This window comes from Paramormyrops kingsleyae, chromosome 14 (genome assembly GCF_048594095.1).
Source record: "Paramormyrops kingsleyae isolate MSU_618 chromosome 14, PKINGS_0.4, whole genome shotgun sequence".
Taxonomy (NCBI): domain Eukaryota; kingdom Metazoa; phylum Chordata; class Actinopteri; order Osteoglossiformes; family Mormyridae; genus Paramormyrops; species Paramormyrops kingsleyae.
The window spans coordinates 14,027,457-14,051,483 of NC_132810.1; the positions used below are offsets into that span (position 1 = coordinate 14,027,457).

The 24,027-nt window shown below is 49.8% G+C and overlaps 2 protein-coding genes across 10 annotated transcripts; one reads left to right on the forward strand and one right to left on the reverse strand.

Moving 5' to 3' along the window:
- Positions 1–843: 843 nt before the first annotated feature.
- On the reverse strand, positions 844–5,929 carry bsdc1 (BSD domain containing 1). Its single transcript, XM_023842522.1, has 11 exons — positions 5,795–5,929; positions 5,404–5,461; positions 5,198–5,314; positions 4,873–5,040; positions 4,606–4,660; positions 4,312–4,427; positions 4,112–4,180; positions 2,798–2,897; positions 2,172–2,546; positions 1,904–2,007; positions 844–1,804 (listed from the first exon to the last, which is right to left on the reverse strand). Exons 1-11 carry the CDS (start codon positions 5,803–5,805, stop codon positions 1,772–1,774), a joined length of 1,206 nt encoding a protein of 401 aa, XP_023698290.1. The 5' UTR covers positions 5,806–5,929; the 3' UTR covers positions 844–1,771.
- Positions 5,930–15,915: 9,986 nt separating this feature from the next.
- Positions 15,916–23,597, forward strand: LOC111859625 (fibronectin type III domain-containing protein 5b-like). Of its 9 annotated transcripts, none has more exons than XM_023842458.2 (6): positions 15,916–16,063; positions 19,659–19,774; positions 19,854–20,055; positions 20,405–20,494; positions 21,591–21,724; positions 21,878–23,597. In XM_023842458.2, the coding sequence occupies exons 1-6, from the start codon at positions 15,964–15,966 to the stop codon at positions 21,920–21,922; spliced, it is 687 nt and encodes a 228-aa protein (XP_023698226.1). In that variant the 5' UTR covers positions 15,916–15,963; the 3' UTR covers positions 21,923–23,597. The 9 variants fall into 9 exon arrangements, with proteins under 9 accessions (XP_023698226.1, XP_023698224.1, XP_023698227.1 ...); XM_023842456.1 differs by having other exon boundaries at positions 23,161–23,597; XM_023842459.2 differs by having other exon boundaries at positions 19,857–20,055.
- Positions 23,598–24,027: the final 430 nt, after the last annotated feature.

Consider the following 24,027-nt stretch of genomic DNA (forward strand, 5'->3'; position numbering starts at 1 on the left):
GAGAGCGAGCCGCAGTGTGCGGGTCCGTGTGTGTGCGCAGACATAAAGGCAGACGGCAGGGCCTGCAGAGAGCGAGCCGCAGTGTGCGGGTCCGTGTGTGTGCGCAGACATTAAGGCAGACGGCAGGGCCTGCAGAGAGCGAGCCGCAGTGTGCGGGTCCGTGTGTGTGCGCAGACATTAAGGCAGACGGCAGGGCCTGCAGAGAGCGAGCCGCAGTGTGCAGGTCCGTGTGTGTGCGCAGACATTAAGGCAGACGGCAGGGCCTGCAGAGAGCGAGCCGCAGTGTGCGGGTCTTACAGAAATGCCGCGACAGATAATAAATATGGAGATCCCCAACCAAAAGAAGGGAGCATCAGGAAAGCAGCAGCGCCATCTGTCATCCAAAGGCAGTATGGCAGCAAGGCAGACAGCAATAGGCAAACCCTGGAAGATAGATATGCTGTCCACTACCACCAGGCAGACAGACAGATAGGCAGGCAGACAGACGGGCAGGCAGACGGGCAGACAGACAGACACACCCAGACAGACACAGCCTGCCTGTACTTTTTAAGTGGGGAGTCCTTTGTTTCCCAGCAGCGTCATCAGGACGGGCCTCTTACTCACCCTAACTCCCACACACGTCACCCATCATGCCCGCTATCCCATCCGAAGTGAGCGCGTCCCTCAAGAACAGCAACATACCACAATGCTACATCACCAGCAAGTAATAGTAAGTATTCTTGCATTTGCCTTAATTACGAGAGTCCTAAAGACTGCTAACATGCACCTAGTTTAATTGTAAAGGCTGTATATTTCTGAAATATTAGTACATCGCTTAGAAACACGCTCTCCTGCTCACAGGAATGACAGCACTATGTTTATTAATTAGCAAAAAATATAAACAGGAATGGATAAACATATGCCTCCATCAAGGAGAAAATGTCAGACATGCGCTGTACAGCAAACCTTAGGTTATTATTCCCAGCTGCGTCCAGCTCTGGTCATGTGACTGTATGATGGGCCAATCAACAGAGAGCCTGTCACACTCAGGTCACAAACATGCAGCTGGGGATGCGGGGGCGTGACATTAAGACACGAAGGAGGTTTTCATTCTGCTTAGCTGTCTTCCTCAGCCCGGGCCCCGTGAGACGGCACGGCCAAGAGGCCGAGTGAGGGCCAGCGGTCAGAGATCCGGGTTTGACTGTCCCAGGACACGGCTGAGAACTTTCTATTTAACCCAGTTATTTCAACTTGCATATGACAGCGGGCGCTTAGCAAGTCCAGATAATACAAAGCAAGAAGAGAATACATTAGTTACACAAAAATATTAATATATATCATCTTACACTTCAAATATTAATAATCAGCTCTGCTTTATGACAATCCTACACCCAGAAAGATTTATGAATGGCTGCTCTATACAGGAGGAAAAGTGCAAAGGTGACATTACATTAAATGGTGCACAGCCCGGCCCCCCCCGCCTCTGAGCCCCGGGCGGCCGCTTGCTCCTCCAGCAGGCGGAGGGCCAGCCGCCCCCAGACACCGGCTCAAAGCTCCCACAGAAACACGAGATTACCCCCGAAGCCAGAAATCACAAGAGGAGGGCATGTCCGCCTCCATCTGCCGAGCGCTGGCCTCTGAGCGACAGCGTGCAGTCCCAGGAAGAGCCGCTCGCTGGCGACCCGAGAACAGAGGCAGCAAGGGAAATGGTGACGGCATGGAGTAGGAGTGACGCCAGGGGGCGCCATGGGCCAGGAGGTCCACAGTGTGACAGCAGCTCTGGGCCTCCTCTTCAGTCCCAGCTCTCCCAGTCCTCCTCCTCCAGCTGCGAGACAGAAACACACCCAAGAGTCTCAAGCCAACCGTAGAGGCTGCCTCTCACACACGGAGCCTTGCCCTCACAGGAGCGACGAGCGTCTGGTACCTGCCCAGTGCCGCTGACTTTGGACAGCACAAGCTGAACTTCCTCCTCAGTCATGTCCAGGTCGAAGTCCTTCTCCCAGTCCTCACTGACGTCTGTGCTGGAACCTGAGGCCAGACAGAGAAGAGCCAGTGAGCACTCACCCCAGCAACAAGCCACTAGAGGACGCCGTGCAAAAACACCCCGCAGGATGCGAGCCTCACAGAACACTGCTCCGTACACCTGGCCCCAACCCCCTGACCACAGACAGATCAGCTTCATCCTTTCTCACCTTTCCCGCCACTGTTGGGGGGGGTAGACTTGCCACTGTCAGAGTTCAGCTCAAATACCCGGAGGTCCTGGGGCCCCTCTTCTCTCCCAGATTCGCCCCTAGGGGGCAGCTTCAGCCCCGTGGCCTCGTTTTCTGCTTTTCCACCTCCTGCCGCCGCATCCTGGGTGGGTGGTGCAATCGTGTTGAGTCCCACGCTGGGCGCTGGAGTTTGGAAGGACTGCAGGGTGTCTCCTGGAGCCTGGGGCTCCTCAAGGGGCACCTCGGTCATCTTCTGAGCCACAGCCTCCTCGGGCCGATTCCCCAGCTCAGCCGGCTCGGGGGATGAGAGCAGAGGCTCCTCCCACCGGGACACAGAAGTCGCCCCAAAGAGCTGGTCTGAGAACAGAGGAGGGGTTCGGGCTGTGAGCGCCTTCTGTCTACAGATGGTCAGACTGTGCAGCCAAGCTCAATTAGGATCAGAACGAGGTGCATCTCATGTGTACTCCTCATGTGAATAGTGAACACCCCTCTGAATGACGCCAGGGCTTAAAGGCCCAACAGTGATATCATCACTCTGGTATTCAAAACCATCATCTGTGTGAGCAAAGACCTCGAAACTTCTGAGCCACATCGGGCATGTGACCTACCACGGACACGCTCCTCCTCCTCATCTTCCTCCCATCTAGGGGACTCGGAATGGGCAGTCCGCTCCGCTCTCTGCTTCAGCGCGACTCTCCTGGCCTCCTCCTGTCCAAAAGGTTAAAGTCTAAAAGACTCCAGCAGAACTCAGTCAGTCCCAGCATCACGCTCAGGAACAGGTTGCCCCAGGAAGCAGGGCCCCCGGCACCAAGAGCAAGTCACACTCTTTTAGTCTTTACAGTTTTCAGGTTTTACAGCCATGGCAGATTCGAACAGCCAACATTGCAGGCAGCAGACAGGCATGACTCAAGACTTGACCACTAGATGGCAGTCTGGCTGTACTGTAAAGCATTACATCAGTCCTCAGTAGGGCTGTCGCGATCATGTCACGATGTAATCGCGATTATATGCCGCATGCGCAGTCATCACCAGGGCTTTAGATGACAGGTGAAACATTTGTCCAGATGGCGGCTTTTCTGTACCATACAGACGTTAACTTGCGCCCACAGTTTGGTAAGCAGTTTAGTGGTGTCCCTAAAAATTAATCAGATATGTGTTGTGACGCCCAAACGTTAGTGATCTATATAAATTCAGCATATCCTTATTCAGTTACCGGAGCACGCCACATACTAACGTTTTAGTAAATCATGGAAGCGAAAAGCACTGAAGTGGCACTGAAGAAAGGGACAGCTCAACAGCTACAACATCGCCTAAAAGTTAGTGATCTGTATAAACTCAGCGTATCCTAATGTTTAATAAATGTGTCGGATTTTACACTGCAAAAATATCACCACACCACCAACATCTTTTTTCCTTGTTTATCCATAATATTTCCTTTTTCAAAAGATGTTGTAGCTGTTGAGCTGTCCCTTTCTTCATCGCCACTTCAGTACATTTTATTTCCATGATTTAGCTCCACTAACTGATTTTAATAAGGATATGCTAAATTTACACAGACTATTACCTTTTGGGTGTCAATATGCATCTCACTAATATCTGAGGCACACTAGTGATCTGCTTACCAAACTGTGGGGCGCAAGTAAATGTCCGTAAAGCAGCAAAAAGCTGGCATCCTGACTAATGTTTCACCATCATCCAAAGCCCTGGTTGACTGCGCATGAGGCATATAATCGCGATTACATCGAGGTGATGATGGCGACAGCCCTAGTCCTCAGTAATCAATAACAATAACAACAACATTTTAGGATTTACATTTAAATTACCAGCCATGTGGTTTGGGCCCCCACCCCACAGCCAGCTCAGATGTGTCCTAACCTGCAGAGCCACATACACCCCACCCCCCTCTCCCCAAAGGGTTGTACCTGATCCAGCTGAAAAACCTTGTAAAAGTAACGCTGCCAGAATTCACTGTGTGCCACAGCTGCGGGGGCCTGTCATTTAGGGAACAAACAGCCACCATAACGGTGGGTTATTACACCACACTAGAGAAAAAGGAGCCACCCCCCCTTGCTACACCTGCAGAAACTGCCCAGGAGAGCCGACACAGCAGGGCGGGTCGTACCATCTTGGTGTACAGGGCCCGGATGGAGGGGCTGTTGACCAAGAGCTCTGAGATCTCGCCCTTCTTGTCCTCTAGATGGAAGCTGGAGAGCCAGGTGTCAAACTGCTCTGGAGGACCTGATGAAAAGCAGAGTGGATACAGAATGCAGCCATTGGCAGGTATGCCTCAGCTCGAACCCGTAACTCTGCCATTCAGCAGGCTGCCTGACAGTTACATCACGCCTGCTCATAACCCAGAATGAGCACCAGTTATCGCCACCACTGCATGCACACCCGACACGGCGTGGGGGCTCACCATCAGGTTCATTGCAGTAGGTCGCTGGGTCGGCCTGGAGGCTGTACAGACGAGCCTGGGGGCAAACACATGTGCTGGGGGCAGAGCTTTCACACACAGCAGGGAGACGCTTTCTCACACGAACACACCGCAACCAGGAAGACGACACTCAGCGTGTTGGGCAGTACTATGCACCGCCAGAGGTCAGAGGCTACCACACCCACTGGCCGATTCTGCCTCACTTAAAGTATCAGAGGAAAAGTAAGGAACTCAGCGAATGACGGTCACCTTCGTGCTGTCATATTCCTCCGTGGTCCCCGTGGGCGTGGCCATCAACGTGATAACATCGCAGTCAATGGTTTTGTCAGGGGGCGGGGCCAGGGTGTCCGTAATCACCCCCAAAATGTTAGACAGGCTCTTCTTCACCTTCTCTGTGGTCTCGGAGGTGCCCTCCACCTGTGAACAGCTTCAGCGGTTTATCCACACTGCGCATTACACAGCGCCTGCTCAATATCTATTCAGACTGTTTCTATCTATTACAGCAGCCAGAGCACAGTTATTTTTACCGCGGTCACGCGCTCCTCCGCGCGGCCCCTGGTCGCCCCCCACTCACCGCCAGCCGGCTCCGGACAGCGCTGGCCGTGGCCGCGATGGAGCAGGCAGTGTCATGTTGTACCACACTGCCGAACTCGGACAAGTCCCGCTTCAGGAACTCGTAGGCCTCGGCAGACTGGGCAGGACACAGGGCAGGCACACACGGTCACAGAGTACTTACACATCGCGAGAGGCTTGGGGTTAGGGTTAGGTGGCCGGGTTTACCTTATCCCGGACCGCCTGGAAGCTCTGCTGGAACCAGCCTCCCCACCAACCTCCTTCCCTACAGCGAGAGACATTAATCCGGAATAAGAGCGCTACAGAGCTTATAAAGTCGCTCATTAACCCGCTGGAGCCTCGGCTCGGGCCCTCAAGCCACATCCCGTCGCGGTGCCGATACCCCTGTAGCGGTTACGGCCTCCTGCCCCCTGGCTATCAGTAAACAGACCCAGGCGCGTTTCCTCCGGCCGCGACGGCCCAAAAGCAGCGATCCCGGCGGCCAGCAGACACCGCGGACTGACACACGGAGCGAGCCACACGGCTGCATTTCAGATGCACGTCCCCTACGCAGGCATATAAGGGCCCGAGCCGCAGCAGGTTGGAGCTCCGGACTTACCCGTCAGCCATCTTCAGGGCACAACGTCACATAGTAAAACAAACGCTGTCGTCACCGAGTACGGGTTCCCAGAAAGGCCAAACTATCCGAGGTCGGTAAAATGTATGGTATTTGGTGTGGAATCGCGCTACGGTAGCAAAATTCGATAAGGCAACACTTTTTCGACAGAACACCGGTCTTAATCTGTGTGGCGCCCCAGGAAAACATTACCACCGGGCACAGGTGGACACTTCAAGTCCAGAAAGAAAGTAGTTTCAACCAACTGGTTGAGTTCTCTGTGACTGTTGTTCTTAATACTCAGCAGGTTGGTTAAAACAAAAACTTAATCCGGATTTTCACTTTTTGGACCTGTACTATCCACCTCCCCGCCACCGCAGCCAATGCCAGAATAAATGCGCAAATGTTACGTGAAGAAATAACGATTCTTCATTGTTTAATACTGTGGATTTTAGTGTAATACCACAATAAATAATATGATGCGTATAACTAAGCAAATAAATAATTACAAACAATAATAATTATTCCAGATAGCACCATGTTATTGTTTCAACGTTGAATGCATCGAATAATGGTTAATGTTAAATTATCAACGGTGAAACTGAATTGATTTTTGGTCAGATTTTCAATATTGAAAAACTGATGGTGACAAAACCTTGATTCAATGTTGATATAAAGTGAAACATTGAAGATCAACGTTGTTTCAACCTTTTTGTCTGACATGGAATCAGTGTCATTTCAACATATGTGTGCTATCTGGGTATGTATTTTATAAAACAGTCATTATATCTTCCATGACTTAACCTGCGTTAATTTTAATACCCCAATGGGAGAGCAATGTGAACAAAGACAGTTAGTAGAATTTGTATTATATTATATTACATTATTTCAACATGGTCGTACCTGCCGCGCACAAGTGATTGGCGGGGTCCCACCCCCTCTTTTGATAACGATTTAATTGTGTTGTTGTAATTCGTGCACCTGTTCCGTTTGTAAAGCGATAGTCCCCCTAGTGGTGAGAAAGGTCACCTGCACTACTTCGTCTGGGGTGCATTTCCCGAAAGCTTCGTATATCGCTAAGTATTGTAGTTCGTACGGGGGGCACAGCAGCTCATAAATTGTCTGTTTCCAAAGTCTGGGCCCCGACGCCCAGCCACAGGTAACTGGCTAATGGGACCAGGGTCCCTCAGTATTGACCGTTAGTCTTCCTGACGCTCCTGCTGAGGTCTCTGAAGGACGCCCGGCTCAATGCTGCTAGACTGTCATCTTCTGTAGCTCAGCCTCCTTCACCACATCCTCCCTCCCATGATCTAAGTCAGCATTAGCTTCTGTCTGACCTCCCACAGGCCACAAAAACCCCCTTCCAGCAATGGGGCAGGTAAGCCAGCCTCAACCCCCCCTCCCCCCTGCCCACTACTGAAGCATCATCTCTGATTCGTTCTTTCCGGACTCACTATTGTCATCTCAAGCTGGCTGGGTGTTTTGTGGGGAATAGACAGACCCCCCCCCCTAGCAATCTGCTGTCAGTAAACAGGAGGCTGGGGAGGACGGATGGCTTACCTGCCCCCACAGCCTTAAATCCTCTTTACTGAGCTGGGCAGCAGCAGAAGTAATAAAAGAGAGCAAGCCACCTCCTCTTTAATCTCCACTAAAGAAAGGGTGAGGTAAACAATAAAGTTAAGGGTCGGCAAATAATATCCCTCATCTCTTTTAACACTAGAGGTAAGATGCCATCAGGGCCCTGTAATTTATTTATTTAAGCTCAAAATAAATAAATCACAGGGCCCTGATGACATCTTACCTATAGTGTTAAAAGAGATGAGGGATATTATTTGCCGACTCTTAACTTTACTGTTTCAAAAATCCTTATCTGAAGGTGTGGTACCTTCTGATTGGAAGCATGCCAACATAACGCCCATTTTAAAAAAAGGGGATAGAAGTAATTTGTCAAACTATAGGCCAATCAGTCTAACTTGTATAACTGGTAAAGTTATGGAGACTATAATCAAAGAGAAAATGGTAGATTACCTGGACTCAAATAACATTTTGAGGGATAGCCAGCATGGATTTAGGAGAGGTAGATTCTGTTTAACAAATCTGTTGGAGTTTTTTGAGGAAGCTACTCAGGAAGTTGATGATAAGAAGGTCTATGATGTCATCTACTTAGATTTCCAAAAAGGCGTTTGATGTTGTCCCCCACAAGAGGCTCTTACTTAAACTCAAAGCGACAGGTATTTTAGGAACTGTAGCGACCTGGATTGATAACTGGTTAACAGATAGGAAGCAGCGAGTAGTTATAAGAGGCATAATGTCACAGTGGGCCTGCGTTCATAGTGGGGTACCGCAGGGTTCAATTTTAGGACCACTATTGTTCCTAATTTACATAAATGATATAGACACCAATATATACAGTAAACTGGTGAAATCTGCAGATGACACCAAGGTGGGTGGTGTAGCAGACATTGAACTAGCGGCTCAGCAGCTACAGCGGGATCTTGATTTAATTAGTGACTGGGCCGATGCCTGGCAGATGAAATTTAACATAGACAAATGTAAGGTACTCCATGTAGGGAGCAGAAATATAAAGTACAGGTATTTTATGGGACCTACTGAAATAAAGGTAGCTGATTATGAGAAAGACCTTGGTGTGTATGTTGATGCTTCCATGTCTCATTCTCGCCAGTGTGGGGAAGCAATAAAAAAGGCCAATAGGATGTTGGGGTATATCTCCAGGTGTGTGGAGTTTAAGTCAAGGGAGGTAATGCTAAGATTATACAATTCCTTGGTGAGACCTCACCTAGAATATTGTGTGCAGGATTGGTCACCATATCTTAAAAAGGACATTGCAGCCTTAGAAAAGGTGCAGCGTAGGGCCACAAGAATGATTCCTGGTCTTAGAGGAATGTCATACGAGGAAAGGTTAGTTGAGCTAAATCTGTTCAGCCTCAAGCAAAGGTGATTGAGGGGGGACATGATCCAGGTCTATAAGATTCTAACAGGTTTGGATGCTGTTCAACCGAATAGGTACTTCAGCATTAGTTCAAATACAAGAACTCGTGGACATAGGTGGAAATTAGCGGGAGAACATTTCAAACTGGATTTAAGGAAGCACTTCTTTACACAGCGTGTAATCAGAGTATGGAATAGTCTTCCTGATAACATAGTGCAAGCTGAATCCTTGGGTTCCTTTAAATCAGAGCTAGATAAGATTTTAACAACTCTGAGCTATTAGTTAAGTTCTCCCCAAGTGAGCTCGATGGGCCGAATGGCCTCCTCTCGTTTGTATAGTTCTTATGTTCTTATGTTCTTAATGTCTTAGGTCAAGTACAGAGACTCCACCCACCTGGAGGAGTGAAGGGTGTCATCAGACACCTCCTGCAGGCCCATAGCCAGAAATTCATTTTTGGGGGAGAGGTCTGCTAACCCTACTGATTGATCCCCCCAGCAGAAAGCGATGCAGGAGAGCTCTTTACTGTGTCAGTCAACTAGCTGCACACACCCTGAGGTCCAGCTCACTAACGCTCTTTCAGCCTCACCAACGCCCTTTCGGCCTGACCAACGCCCTTTAGGCCTCACCAACGCCCTTTAGGCCTCACCAACTTGCTTTTGACCTCACCAACTTGCTTTTGGCCTCACCAACGCCCTTTAGGCCTCACCAACTCACTTTCGGCCTCACCAACGCCCTTTAGGCCTCACCAACGCCCTTTCGGCCTCACCAATGCTCTTTAGGCCACAGCAACGCCCTTTAGGCCTCACCAACTCACTTTCAACCTCACCAACGCCCTTTAGGCCTCACCAACTTGCTTTTGACCTCACCAACGCCCTTTTGGCCTCACCAACGCCCTTTCGGTCACACCAACGCCCTTTTGGCCTCACCAACGCCCTTTAGGCCTCACCAACTTGCTTTTGACCTCACCAACGCCCTTTTGGCCTCACCAACGCCCTTTAGGCCTCACCAACGCCCTTTAGGCCTCACCAACTCACTTTCGGCCTCACCAACGCCCTTTAGGCCTCACCAACGCCCTTTCGGCCTCACCAATGCTCTTTAGGCCACAGCAACGCCCTTTAGGCCTCACCAACTCACTTTCAACCTCACCAACGCCCTTTAGGCCTCACCAACTTGCTTTTGACCTCACCAACGCCCTTTTGGCCTCACCAACGCCCTTTCGGTCACACCAACGCCCTTTTGGCCTCACCAACGCCCTTTAGGCCTCACCAACTTGCTTTTGACCTCACCAACGCCCTTTTGGCCTCACCAACGCCCTTTAGGCCTCACCAACGCCCTTTAGGCCTCACCAACTCACTTTCGGCCTCACCAACGCCCTTTAGGCCTCACCAACGCCCTTTCGGCCTCACCAATGCTCTTTAGGCCACAGCAACGCCCTTTAGGCCTCACCAACTCACTTTCAACCTCACCAACGCCCTTTAGGCCTCACCAACTTGCTTTTGACCTCACCAACGCCCTTTTGGCCTCACCAACGCCCTTTCGGTCACACCAACGCCCTTTTGGCCTCACCAACGCCCTTTAGGCCTCACCAACTCGCTTTCGGCCTCACCAACGCCCTTTAGGCCTCACCAACTTGCTTTTGACCTCACAAATGCGCGTTCAGCCTCTCATATGCCTTCTGTTACATAAGGTGCTAGACCATTAAGTGCCTTATATGTAAGTAGGAGAACTTTGAAGTCGGTCCTGAACCTAACAGGAAACCTGTGCAGGGAACTAAGAACAGGGGTTATGTGTTCAAACTTCCTGCTCCTGGTGAGAATTCAAGCTGCCGCATTTTGAATAGACTGCAAGGTGTTTAATGTGCCGTGTGTGCTTCCAGATAACAGAGCATTACAGCAGTCTATCCTACTGTATACAAAGGTGTGTATCAATTTCTCAGAGTCTTGAATAGTAAGCAATTGTTGTAGTTTGGTGATATTATGTAGCTGAGGGAGCACACCTTCAATACTGCATCCACATATGATTTGAATGAGAAGCTTGTATCTAAGATGACATCTAGGTTACGGGCTGAGCTGCTGGGGGAAAAGTTCAGCCCCTTGGAGTGGAGTGCGAAGATTATAGCATTCCTATCTGCAAACTTGCTTCCAAACAACAGAATCTCAGTTTTCTCCGCATTTAGTAATAGTATTCAGTCATCCATGACCTTCACGTGTTAACGCTCACGCCTCTAGAGACTGTATTTAATATGACCTTCACATGCTAACGCTCACGCCTCTAGAGACTGTATTTAATATGACCTTCACATGTTATCGCTCACGCCTCTAGAGACTGTATTTAATATGACTTTCACATGCTAACGCTCACGCCTCTAGAGACTGTATTTAATATGACTTTCATGTGTTAACGCTCACGCCTCTAGAGACTGTATTTAATATGACCATCATATGTTAATGCTCATGCCTCTAGAGACTGTATTTAATGTGACTTGTTTTTGGCCCCCCATGCACATTAGTAGGGGGTGTAAACAACAGTAAATACCGCATGTTAACACTCTCCCATTCCATAGGTTTGTTAAGCACAAAAGTGAGCAGAGTAGCGCCCCCTACATGGTTGCTGGGGAGATGCTCGCCGCCTGTCGCTGCCAGCTCAGCCACCTCCTGACGTTTCGTTTCTGATAACCATCTCCCAAGGTGGCAGCAGGCTGTGAAGCCGCAGGACTGCAGAGAATCACCACTGCTCCTGTGTATCTCCCAAGGTCCCGATAACAGTCCTGTCTCCCTGGAGACGCCACCTCCTCCTTCCCAGGCTGCCGTGGGCCTCACAGCCTCTGCATGGTACCGCAAACAGATGCTGTCACACGCAGCCATGAAAGGCTGTGAAATATGACCATGTCAAACATCTAAGCAGCTAAGCGGAGTATATAAATGGCCACACACTGATGTCATCTTGTAAACAGGAAGAAAGGATGTCAGGAAAAGTCAACAGATTTTTCAAAAAGAGATGCAACTACGAAGTGTGTAACACAGTGCTGCTATGCACCATGTGCTGTGAAGCAGACACACACACACACACACACACACACACACCCTGTAGCACCAGCTGAAGAGGCTGACAGCTGACAGGAAACCTCATTACCTTAATGAAGGCCGTCACCTGAGTCACTGCAGTAAGAACAGGCATCTGAACAAATGGCTAAAACGTCACACACCTTAAATAAAAGAGCTGAGCAGGCATCTGGAATAAGAACAGCGCAGAGCGTATCGGGCGAACTTCCTGGCAGGCCAGCGCCAGGCCCAGAAAGAGCCTGTCCTCCATGTCCCAGCCTAAATTCTGTCCTTCCTGTAGTGAATCAGGATGGAGGCACAGCCAGCAACGGCAGCTCTGTGCCCCATGAGCTTATCACACAGGTGTGACACAGCACTGTGTTCACGACCTCGCTGACCCCCTACAGACCTCACATGGATCACGTCACCATGGAGACCACAGCAGGTGTTTGTTGCTTTCCATGGTAGAACAGAATGATGACAGGAGACTGCATACACCTCCTTGTCCCTACAGACACTAATCCACAAACCCTCACAACCCCCTCACTCTGTAAAGACCACCCCTCGCAACCCACAGCCCTGTAAAGACCACCCACCTATAACTCCCCTTCTCTATAAAGACCACTATCTCATAATCCCCCATAGACCACTCCCTCATAACCACCTGCTCTGAAATAATTGCTCCATAACAGCTCCCAGCTCTGTAAAGACCACTCCCTCACTACCCCCCCATAAACACCACTCCTTCATAAGCCCCCCACTCTGAAAATACCACACCCTCATAACCTCCCTCTGCTGGAACTGCCTGGTTGATGAATAGCACCCCCCCCCCCCCCCAAAAAAACACCTCTCCCAGAGGCAGCAGTGTACTGTATTAGAGAGCAGGACAAAGGACCCCCCATTACCCAGTCTCAACCCCCCCCCCCTCCCATACAACACACACCTCCCCCAGTCTGGAAACATCCAGTAACACAAGGATAATTGTGCCCCCCTCCCCCATGCTGGATGCTCGCCGCCATCATATTTCCCACACGCAGTGCAGAATGAGAGAGAACCTGAGTAATGAAGGACATCTGGTCACCATGCCAACTGTCTCCAGGATTTGAGGCTGACACACACAGAACAGGGCAGGGGACACAGATAAGACACATCAAACAGGGGCCAGCAGCCCTCTACCCACCGTCTAAGAAACACACACACACACACACACCAGCCATAAAATGAAACACTTTCTGTTTTACCTGTTTCCTATAAATCTCACACCTTATCATCGCTCTCACCCAAAATAAAAGTCCTCTAAATGTAACAGCCTTCGTGATTAAGTACCAACCCCCCATCATATCTACTGCTATTTTAGGCAGTGACCTTATAAATCACTTTCGCTGAAGAAGAATCCAGTAAACTGCATCTTCGCTGGGGCCCCCGGCTGGGGCCAGTAAATGGCAGCATCTTCGTGGGGCCCCAGGTTGGAGCCAGTAAACGGTGGCGACTTCACCGGGGCTCCCAGATTGGGGCCAGTAAAGGAGGAGCCTGATTACTGGCGATCACCGGCTCCTGCCTAAGAGGACACCCACTGCGCCTTTCGGGTCACCCTGTCACACATCGCAGTTTGAAGGACACAAACAGGAAGAGGCGTGTGTTCTGTACCTCCTCCGTCACCACAGAACAGCAGGAACTCCATGAATATTCAGCTGCCAGCGAATGCTGATCATCAGCTGTTTCTGAACAGAAGGTTCCTGGTGACATTGCGACATCGGGCTGAATGCAGCTTTAACCTCCCCCCCCCCACACATGCATAGTTTCAGGCTGGTTGTGCCAGATGGTTTCCAGGTTAAAGTTCATGAGGGCCTGCTGAGATCTGCAGATAACAACAAACAGGGTGAACAGAAATTAGTTGGAGCAGCAGAAAGCCACCGAAACTCATACAGACCTACTGAGAATTAGAGAGAACCCCTGAGACTCACCCAGACCCACTGAGACTCACCCAGACCCACCCATAGCTGTCTGCCCATAGCTGTAAGGCTGTGGTTGTGAACCTATAGCTGTGAGCCCATAGCTGCGAGCCTGTAATTGTGAGCCTGTAGCTGGGAGCCCTTAGAATTGTGAGCCTGTAGCTGGGAGCCCTTAGCTGCGAGCTTGTAGTTGTAAGCCTGTAGTTGTGAACCTTTAGCTGGGAGCCCTTAACTGCGAGCTTGTAGTTGTGAACCTGTAGCTGGGAGCCTGTAGCTGTAAGCCTGTAATTGTGAGCCTATATCTGGGAGCCCTTAGCTGCCAGCTTGTAGTTGTAAGCCTATAGTTGTGAACCTGTAGCTGGGAGCCTGTAGCTGTAAGCCTGTAATTGTGAGCCTGTAGCTGGGAGCCCTTAGCTGCGAGTTTGTAGTTGTGAACCTGTAGCTGGGAGCCTGTAGCTGTAAGCCTGTAATTGTGAGCCTATAGCTGGGAGCCCTTAGCTGCGAGCTTGTACTTGTAAGCCTGTAGTTGTGAACCTGTAGCTGTAAGCCTGTAATTGTGAGCCTGTAGCTGGGAGCCCTTAGCTGCGAGCTTGTACTTGTAAGCCTGTAGTTGTGAACCTGTAGCTGTTAGCCCATAGCTAGGAGCCACATAAGTCTGATGGGCTGCTTAAATCCCATCCAATCTACTTCAGAAGCTCACAGTGAAGCTCCCACATCTCCACCCCAGCATTTCATTTTAGTGACTCTGGAAGCCATAACAGCAGCAGCCAAGGTGTAAATCAGTCCACACACCGCCGGTGAGGTGGGTGCTGACTCCAACCCCACCCAGCACCCCTGGTAAGGTGGGAATCAACCTATAATGCCATCTGCTGTGGTCTGACATATGATCCAGAGAGCAATTTAAGACTGCAGCTAAACATTATGGCAGATTTCATCGGGTCTGTTCCATCCCCAGAGTCCAGGGGGGTGCAAAGCTACGGGCAAAGGTAAATGTTTTCGATTGGGGGGAGGGCTGATAAAAATTGTGGATCATTATTTTTATGCCTTTGTTCCCAAAGAAGACCATTAAACTGTGGTTAAATCATGCTTTTCATTTAACAGAGCTACTTTATGGCTCGGAGAACCAAACTAATAAGCAGAGTTATAAAAGAGATCTCAGCGGCTTTCTGCAGTTTGCGCGTCCTTTAACTATTTACGCAAATTTATCTCAGCAAAATAGTAAAAATTTGTGAGTGTGAGTGATCATACCAAGCAGAAGCCTGGGGACGGTGCGCTTTCGCTTTCTCCGTCCAAACGCAGGAGCAGGCGCACGTCACCACGAGGCGCCCTAATGCCGAGCAAAGACTGAATAATAGATGATGTCACGCTGCCACCGGGACCCCTGGGGGTTTAGGGACAGTCGGCGGCGCAGGACAGCAGCAGTGCGCCGGCAGGCGTCCCGGGATTTACCCACGGAGGGAAAGATTAAGGTAAGAGCGACATGACGTTCCTATTATGCCTTTAACACACTGGAAGCTGGGGCAATTTTATATAAGGAAAATACTCTTAATTTATTTATCTTAGTTAAAAGTTGCCTGTAATTAGGGTTGTGAAGGTAGTCTCCATCTCAGCGGCACACGGGGTGTCACAGTAATTATGAAGGGGCAGCAGGAGCCGAAAACCGATTCACAACCTTTAATCTCAGTGCTGTTTAGTACAGGCAGTACAACAACACGAACGCGCAAATTCACAACCTTTAAATAATCCCAGTGCTGTTCAATACAGGCAATACAACAGGAACGCGCAAAACAGAGCTCTAAGTTGAGAAAAAAGAACAGAGGTGTAAGTTGGTGAAGTTTAAACTGCAAGTAACTGCAAGCAGCATAAGCAACTCTTCAGTAAGTTACCATTAACTGTACAGCGCAGCCGTCTCCAATCGCTGAACACAAGAGAGACATTCATGTTACTGAATTTGACAGGGACTGCAAAGAGGATTTTTTTAAAGAAGAGACGGTTTATTACACGACGGCTGTATCTAAATGCAAAATGAAAGCAAGCATCCTGGCGTGAGACGGCAGTCACTGACATCGGTCTCCGCAGTTCGGAGCGCCCTGCCTGCAGACTGTGTTGGTAAACAGCCGTGCGTGAGTGTGCGCGTGTGCATGTGTTTGCGTATAGCGACCAGCTCTCCGGTCCGCAGCTCGCCGTGTCGCCGTCATCCTCGCACTGTGACTAAGCGCGTCCGGATGAATGGGCTGCGTTTGCAGAGCCCGTCTCATCCTGCAACATTTCGACTCTGTCTTCGTAAACGGTCCGGCGGCGCAGCCCACTGCGGACAGCAAGAATCCAGGTGAAGCGGCCGCCGTGCATGAGGGACGCTGTCCCGAGTGCTGAAACGCGCTTTACGCGGAAGTATCACTCGGGCTCGGTCTCTACACTGCCTGTCGAAGTACAGTAAATGGGATTTCAGGTTCTGCTATGGAGAGATTTTTCCCGTCTTCCGCCGCGCTCTTGATTCTCGGCTGTATTGGCGTTTCTCGGGTCCAAGCGGGTAAGTGGCGATCATGGCTGATCTTACCAGTAACATACATTTATGATCATACCGGCTGGCTTAGGGATCGAAATAATAACAAATAAAAATATATTTATTAAGCTTGAGAATTAATGGAGCGCTGTTTGAACGCTTGTCGTGACTAGAATGACTATAGAATTGTACTTTGTGATCTTTACTATGTATTTTGTACATGTGACCAATATATCAATGCCAAGATCCATACGATCAACAATATTCAATGAACCGACACCAGAGACGATGCAACAGACTGCGCACAAGGACTCACACATACATTTCTCTGAGAAGCGGACTGTACTTAGTGAATTGCACTCTATTGTCCAAGCCCAGCACAATTTATTAAAAGCTCACAAAATTATATCACTTATCCTGAAAACATAATTGACCAGATCTTTCAGCCTTAACAGCAAATTGGTTTGAACCACTAAAGCGATGGTAGTAAAAAACGAGCGACCGGAGCTGCTTCGTGTTCATTCGTTTAATCTGTTCGAACCAGCGAGTTTAACAAGGAAGCGGTTTACTATCTCTGCAGTTTCCCAAGTCCATGCTTAGCACTCACACTCCTCAATGAAGGTAAATAATAGCTAGAAACAGAAGGGATTCATTTTATATGGTTGAAACCTGGGCCATGGTCCGTGTTAAGCTGTAAATAAACCCCATAATCAAACCCCTAATCAGACAAAAAAAAAACAACCCCCACAATCAAACCGTAATCAGACTAAATAATCGAAACCCAGTTATCAAACCGTAATCAGACTAAATAATCGAACCCCATAATCAACCCCTTAATCAGACTAATCAACCCCCACAATCAAACTGTAATCAGAATAAATAACCGAAACCCGTTACCAAACCCTAACCAGACTAATGAAACCCCATAATCAAACCCCTAATCAAACTAAATAATCAATCCCTCAATCAAACCATAATCAGACTAAATAATCAAACATGTAATCAAACCCCTAATGAGACCAAATAACCAACCCCCCACAATCAAACCACAGTCAGAACAAATAATCAACTCCAAACAACCAAGCCGTAATCAGACCAAATAATCAACCCCCACAATCAAACCCTGGATCAGACCAATTAATCTACCCCCAGAATCCTCAATCAGACCAAATACTCCATACCCACACTTAAACCTGTAGTCAGGTCTGGATGTCACCCAAGATCCTCAGCAACTTCTACAGCTGCATCGTGGAGAGCACACTGGCCAGCTGCATGACCGCGTGGTACGGCAGAGCTACAGCTATGGACTGTAAACGCCTGCAGAGAGTGGTGAAGACTGCGGAGAAGATCATCAGCACTCCACTGCCCTCTTTGGAGAGCAGCTACCACCGCAGAGTCCAGAGGAGAGCTGCCTCCATCCTCAAAGACCCCACACACCCCCAACACAGACTGTTCACACTTCTGCCCTCAGGACAGAGGTACAGAAGTGTGAAATCTAGAACTTCCCAACTTAACTCCTTCTCCCCCACTACCATCAGACTCCTTAACAGCCTACAGGAATATGATTAATGGACATCATCACTTACCTCACACTGTAATTTTTGCATATTAAGCTCTTTTGCACATCTCCTTCATTTGCACAAATGCACATTTAATATTTCTTGACATTCTACCTCATACTGTAATTTTTGCACATTAAGCTCTTTTGCACATCTTCAGTTTGCACAAATGCACAGTTAATATTTCTCAACATCTGCACATTACACTTCACAGAATTTATTTAATGATATTGACACCCATACATACAGTAAACTCATTAAATTTGCAGACGACACCAAGGTGGGTGGTGTAGCAGATACTGATCTAGCAGCACAGAGGTTACAACGGGATCTTGATTTAATTAGCGACTGGGCTGATATCTGGCAGATGAATTTTAATGTAGACAAATGTAATCCATGCAGGGAGCAGAAATATAAAGTACAGACATTTTCTGGATTCCACTGAAATAAAGGTAGATGATTATGAGAAAGACCTTGTGTGTATGTTGATGCTTCCATGTCCCACTCTCGCCAGTGTGGGGAAGCAATTAAAAAGGCCAATAGGATGTTGGGTTATATCTCCAGGTGTGTGGAGTTTAAGTCAAGGGAGGTGATGCTACAATTATACAATTCCTTGGTAAGACCCCACCTAGAATATTGTGTGCAGGATTGGTCACCATGCCTTAAAAACGACATTGCTGCTTTAGAAAGGGTTCGATATAGGGCTACAAGAATTATTCCTGGTCTTATGAGGAGAGCTTAGCTGAGCTGAATCTGTTCAGCCTCGAGCAAAGGAGACTAAGGGGGGACATGATCCAGGTCTATAAGATTCTAACGGGTCTGGATGCTGTTGAGCCAAATGGCTTCTTCAATATTAGTTTAAGTACTAGAACTCATGGTCATAGGTGGAAATTAGTGGGAGAACATTTTAAAGCGAATTTGAGGATGCATTTCTTTACACAGCATGTAGTTAGAGTATGGAATAGTCTTCCTGCTAGTGTAGCGGAAGCTAAAACCCTGGGTTCCTTTAAATCAGAGCTAGATAAGATTTTAACAACTCTGGGCTGTTAGTTAAGTTCTCCCCAAACGAGCTTGATGGGCCGAATGGCCTCCTCTCGTTTGTAAGTTTCTTATATTCTTATGTTCTAATCCCTCAGAATGTTATTTTCTCTGAATAAACAACATACAAAATACTCCTGAAGGGGCCAAAAATGGTGAAATACTGCCAAAGGGACACCCCAGGCAAGGCCTTTTATGCTGTCAGGGCTGGTATGGCATCCCTCAAGCTCAGCAAGCAGACAGCCCACTTTGAGAGCACCGTTCCATGTGGCGCTCACAAGCTCTCAGGCCACATTATCTCTCTGTACTCTGAAGAGAGCAGGGGAGAAATGGCTTCTGGGTAATCACAGCTAGAAGAACCAGTACATGGCAAGAAGATGTCCACCTCGGCCCATTAGCAGCAGGTGAGAATTTACAGTGACAGCGGTCCAGGCTGGAGGGTGATCGGTGCCGTCTGCAGGATCCTTCTCAGCTCAGAGCAGGAGCAGTGGCTTCCATGTGCTCTCTGTCCGTTGGTACCAACAAGAAAGATGAACTGTGCTGCAGTAACTGTGCCACTAACGGGGCTTGACCTGTGGCTTTGGGCTGGGTGGCTGTCTAGATTCCCCCTTTTCTTATACTACAGGTGCATACACAGCTATATGGGCACACATGCGCACACACAGAGACACACTAACATGAACACTCACTCACAGACACACTAATATGTACACTCACAGACACACTAATATGTACACTCCTGGGTTTCATGATGATAGGTGCAGAATGAGACAACAAGAGGAAGAGAGGAGATTAGTAACCCCCTCCACTGTCTTTGGTTCCAGACAACCTGACACGCCCCGTCAATGTAACGGTCAAGGCCCTGACGGCCAGCTCCGCCGTGGTGACATGGGACATCCCCGAAGGAGCGCCCATCATTGGCTTTGCCATTACGCAGCAGGTAGTTGAGGCGTGTGTCCACATAAGCACGTGTGTGATCCCGTATGTGTTCAGCTGACTCTTGTGTGTGTCACTCGAAGCAGAAGAAGGATGTGCGCATGCTGCGCTTCATCCAGGAAGTGAACACCACCAGCCGCTATTGTGCATTATGGGACTTGGAGGAGGATACAGACTACACCGTGCATGTGCAGGCCATCAGCATGCGGGGCCTAAGCCCACCCAGCACTCCCCTGCACTTTCGTACCCCAAAGGAAGCTGAGAAGCAGGCATCCAAAACTAAAGGTGAGTCATATGATCACAGCAGCGCAGTTCACAGAGACATTTAAGCTGTGACATTCTCACCACCAAACACAGCCAGGCTCCGTCAGCATGTACACTCACAGACACACTAACATGTACACACACAGACATGCTAATATGTACACTCACGGACACACTAACGTGTACACTCACAAAGGTGTCACATGATCACAGCAGCGCGGTTCACAGAGACATTAAAGCTGCGACATCCTCACCCCCAAACACAGCCAGGTTCCATGAGCAACATCCTTACCACAAGACACAGCCACAGCGTAGCCGTGCAAGTCGGGCTTGGGCACACAGGCGTGCTGACCCAGCCCCTCTCCTGCAGACGAGGTGACGATGGAAGAAGTGGGACAGAGCCCTGAACTGCAAGCTGGAGAGCTCATCATCATTGTGGTGGTGCTCCTCATGTGGGCAGGTGAGAGGGTCATAGTCATCGTGGTGGAGCTCATCATGCGGGCAGGTGAGATGGGTCATCGTCATCGTGGTGGAGCTCATCATGCGGGCAGGTGAGAGGGTCATCGTGGTGGAGCTCATCATGCGGGCAGGTGAGAGGGTCATCGTCATCGTGGTGGAGCTCATCATGCGGGCAGGTGAGAGGGTCATCGTGGTGGAGCTCATCATGCGGGCAGGTGAGAGGGTCATCGTCATCGTGGTGGAGCTCATCATGCGGGCAGGTGAGAGGGTCATCGTGGTGGAGCTCATCATGCGGGCAGGTGAGAGGGTCATCGTCATCGTGGTGGAGCTCATCATGCGGGCAGGTGAGAGGGTCATCGTCATCGTGGTGGAGCTCATCATGCGGGCAGGTGAGAGGGTCATCGTCATCGTGGTGGAGCTCATCATGCGGGCAGGTGAGAGGGTCATCGTCATCGTGGTGGAGCTCATCATGCGGGCAGGTGAGAGGGTCATCGTCATCGTGGTGGAGCTCATCATGCGGGCAGTTGAGAGGGTCATCGTCATCGTGGTGGAGCTCATCATGCGGGCAGGTGAGAGGGTCATCGTCATCGTGGTGGAGCTCATCATGCCGGCAGGTGAGAGGGTCATCGTCATCGTGGTGGAGCTCATCATGCGGGCAGTTGAGAGGGTCATCGTCATCGTGGTGGAGCTCATCATGCGGGCAGGTGAGAGGGTCATCGTCATCGTGGTGGAGCTCATCATGCGGGCAGGTGAGAGGGTCATCGTCATCGTGGTGGAGCTCATCATGCGGGCAGGTGAGAGGGTCATCGTCATCGTGGTGGAGCTCATCATGCGGGCAGGTGAGAGGGTCATCGTCAGTATGACAGAGCTCATCATGCGGGCAGGTGAGAGGGTCATCGTCATCGTGGTGGAGCTCATCATGCGGGCAGGTGAGAGGGTCATCGTCATCGTGGTGGAGCTCATCATGTGAGCAGGTATGGACTGTGGACAGTAGCTCAGCTCTTTCTAACATTATGGTTTGACTGCTTGTCAATTAATATTTGCCCAATTCCCCCTTTGGTTTCTCCTGATCATCTGACCCCCCCCCCCCTTCCCAGGTGTCATAGCTCTTTTCTGCCGTCAGTATGACATCATCAAAGACAATGAGCCCAACAACAACAAGGACAAGGCCAAGAGTTCATCAGAGTGCAGTACTCCGGAGCACCAGACAGGGGGGCTGTTGCGCAGTAAGGTATAACCAGTGAGCTCTGCTGTCCATACCCCCTCTATCTATCTGCCACCTGTGTCCTCTTTTAAAACGCTGCTTTCTGATTGGCTGAGCTCATCATAATTTGCATAGGGACCCCAGCACCCGCTCAGCTGTCTCTGCTGTTTGCCTCCACAGTTCCCCAAAAACAGAAAACCCTCAGTGAACATCATTCAGGTGTAACAGAGGACCAGCCTTCCAGGAGAAACCATTGGTCCAAGACTCAATGAAATGCAGGTGTCGCTCAGAATTCTGGGAACTACTGGTCAACCTAACAGCGCCCCCTTAAGGACAGTGAAGGGTTTAAAAAGGGAACTTCCTGCAGAAATCTCACTCCCCTTCGGCCCCTGCTTTGAATGCTACAGGAGGCGGCAATAAATAGCAGTGCTGCTGATTGGCTGTGGGTTGGGAAAGGAGGATATGTGTAGCATGATCTGACCTCCAAAGAGGAAGCACTCTGGTATGACACGCACAGCGGGATCTGAAGAGTTAGTGCAATCTACTCACCTCTTTAGGCCTCTTGTACCCACTCAGGAGAGGTCTGACCCACAAGAGGGGGCTGTGGTGTCCTGGGGGGGGGAGGGGGCAATACAACCCCCCCCCCCCCCCAGTCAACTCTTTCCTAGCATGAACCTGCAAAGAGATGTGAACATGGGTGGGGCAGATACAGTAGTGTAGCAGGTTTGAGTCAGCAGGCTCTCCCCCTACTTTCTGAGATGGATGTGATGGAGGAAGTTCCCATGGACACAGTTGCCAAGGTGACCCTTTGTGCAGTTATGACCATTGTTGACTGTTTGCCCTCCATCCTATCACCTTTATCCCTGCCCCACCCACCACACAAGAGCTCCTGAAGGTCAAACAGTAGCCTCCTTGTATGGGGTGTCAGAGATGCTGTGTTTGGGGGGGCAGGAGGCACCTTGAAACTCGAAGGGACCTGCAGGTCGATGGAGCCCGGGATGGACACCCTGACACATTAGCAATGTCCCCGGCTGAGAAAGGCTCTGTGTTCCCGACGTGCCCTGTTATTGAGCTGAGGGCCTGTGTTCACACTGACACATCAGGCCACAAGCTGTGGTGTGGGGGTCTGAGGGCACGTCTTTCACCATCACACATCCCACACCATCCCTTCCGAGTGCGGTGTCACCCAGCCTTCCCCGCCATGTACTGTGGTCTCGTCACGGGAACCCCCCCATGCGCAAGAGTCCTGCAGGAAGGAGGGTGGAAAGGGAGACAGAGAGTGAAAGAGAAAGCTGGAGGGAGGGAAAGGAGGAGGGAGAAGGAGAGAGCAAAAGACAGACAAAGTGCGGAGTATCTGACCAGGGGTCTAAGTGCTGCGGCTGTAATCTCCAGGGGTGGGTGAACCTTCTTAATGTGTCCCCCATAAACATGGTTGGAGATTTACAAAGATGCCCTACCTCTAGGACCTCGAGTCACTGGGCTCCAGAACCTCTGGAGAGCGAGCAGACACAGAGGAACATGCCCTGAGGAGAACATGCCCTGAGGAGCACTGGAGCTGCAGGGAATTCTGAAAGAGCCAGCAGACACAGCGGACTGGCGCATTTATGCACTTCTGCACAGCCAGGCCAACAGACGTTGAATGAAGGGTCCCAGCAGAGCACAGGCGGCACCCCCAACAAGACAGCAGGGCACCAGTCATGCTGGGGGGGTCACGGGACATATCAGGAAGATGCACGGCTGACGGCCATAAGTGTTATACTTAGCGTGCTAAACGCGTTACAGTGATAGTAGCTTGGCCAGGGTTAGCATGGTGCTATCATTAGACACAAACAGCTTCTACCAAGGCTGTACAGTTAGAACTGCATATTAGAAACAAATCTAAATAAACCTTGGAAATGCCTCTAGAGAGATGTGTGCACTCTTTTGCTACACACAGCCCCACCTGTACCACACCCAGAAACGTGGGGGGGGGGATCTGGCTCATACACATACAGGATTCCACATCACCCTCATTCTAAACACTGCTGGAACGTGGTGTGTGAGCTATACTGAGACTTTGTCTTACTTGTTCCATTGTTTCTGCACTTACACACTAAAGTACTTGGCAGGTATGTTCATGCACTTAGCACAAGAATTTAAGGGTGTCCCATTCCTGATAAGCCGAGTGCAGAACACTTGACACGCATGTCTGCCGTTGTAGTGGGTATGCATTGACATCACTTCCCTGCCAGAACACGCCCAGTCACACAGGCTAAGTGACAAAACACGCTGTAACATGGTTGACTTTAGTGGTGGAAAATACAAAAAGTTTTAAACTGAAAGCAGTAGAA

Coding starts and splice junctions, on each gene's coding strand:
- bsdc1 (XM_023842522.1), bottom strand. Junction 4,661..4,872: donor AGGAATATGACAGCACGAAG/GTGACCGTCATT, acceptor GTTTGCCCCCAG/GCTCGTCTGTACAGCCTCCA. Junction 2,547..2,797: donor GGAGGAGGAGCGTGTCCGTG/GTAGGTCACATG, acceptor CTCTGTTCTCAG/ACCAGCTCTTTGGGGCGACT.
- LOC111859625 (XM_023842456.1), top strand. CDS start 15,964: ATGGGCTGCGTTTGCAGAGCCCGTCTCATCCTGCAACATTTCGACTCT. Junction 16,064..19,658: donor TGCGGACAGCAAGAATCCAG/GTGAAGCGGCCG, acceptor CTTTGGTTCCAG/ACAACCTGACACGCCCCGTC. Junction 20,495..21,590: donor GGTGCTCCTCATGTGGGCAG/GTGAGAGGGTCA, acceptor CCCCCTTCCCAG/GTGTCATAGCTCTTTTCTGC.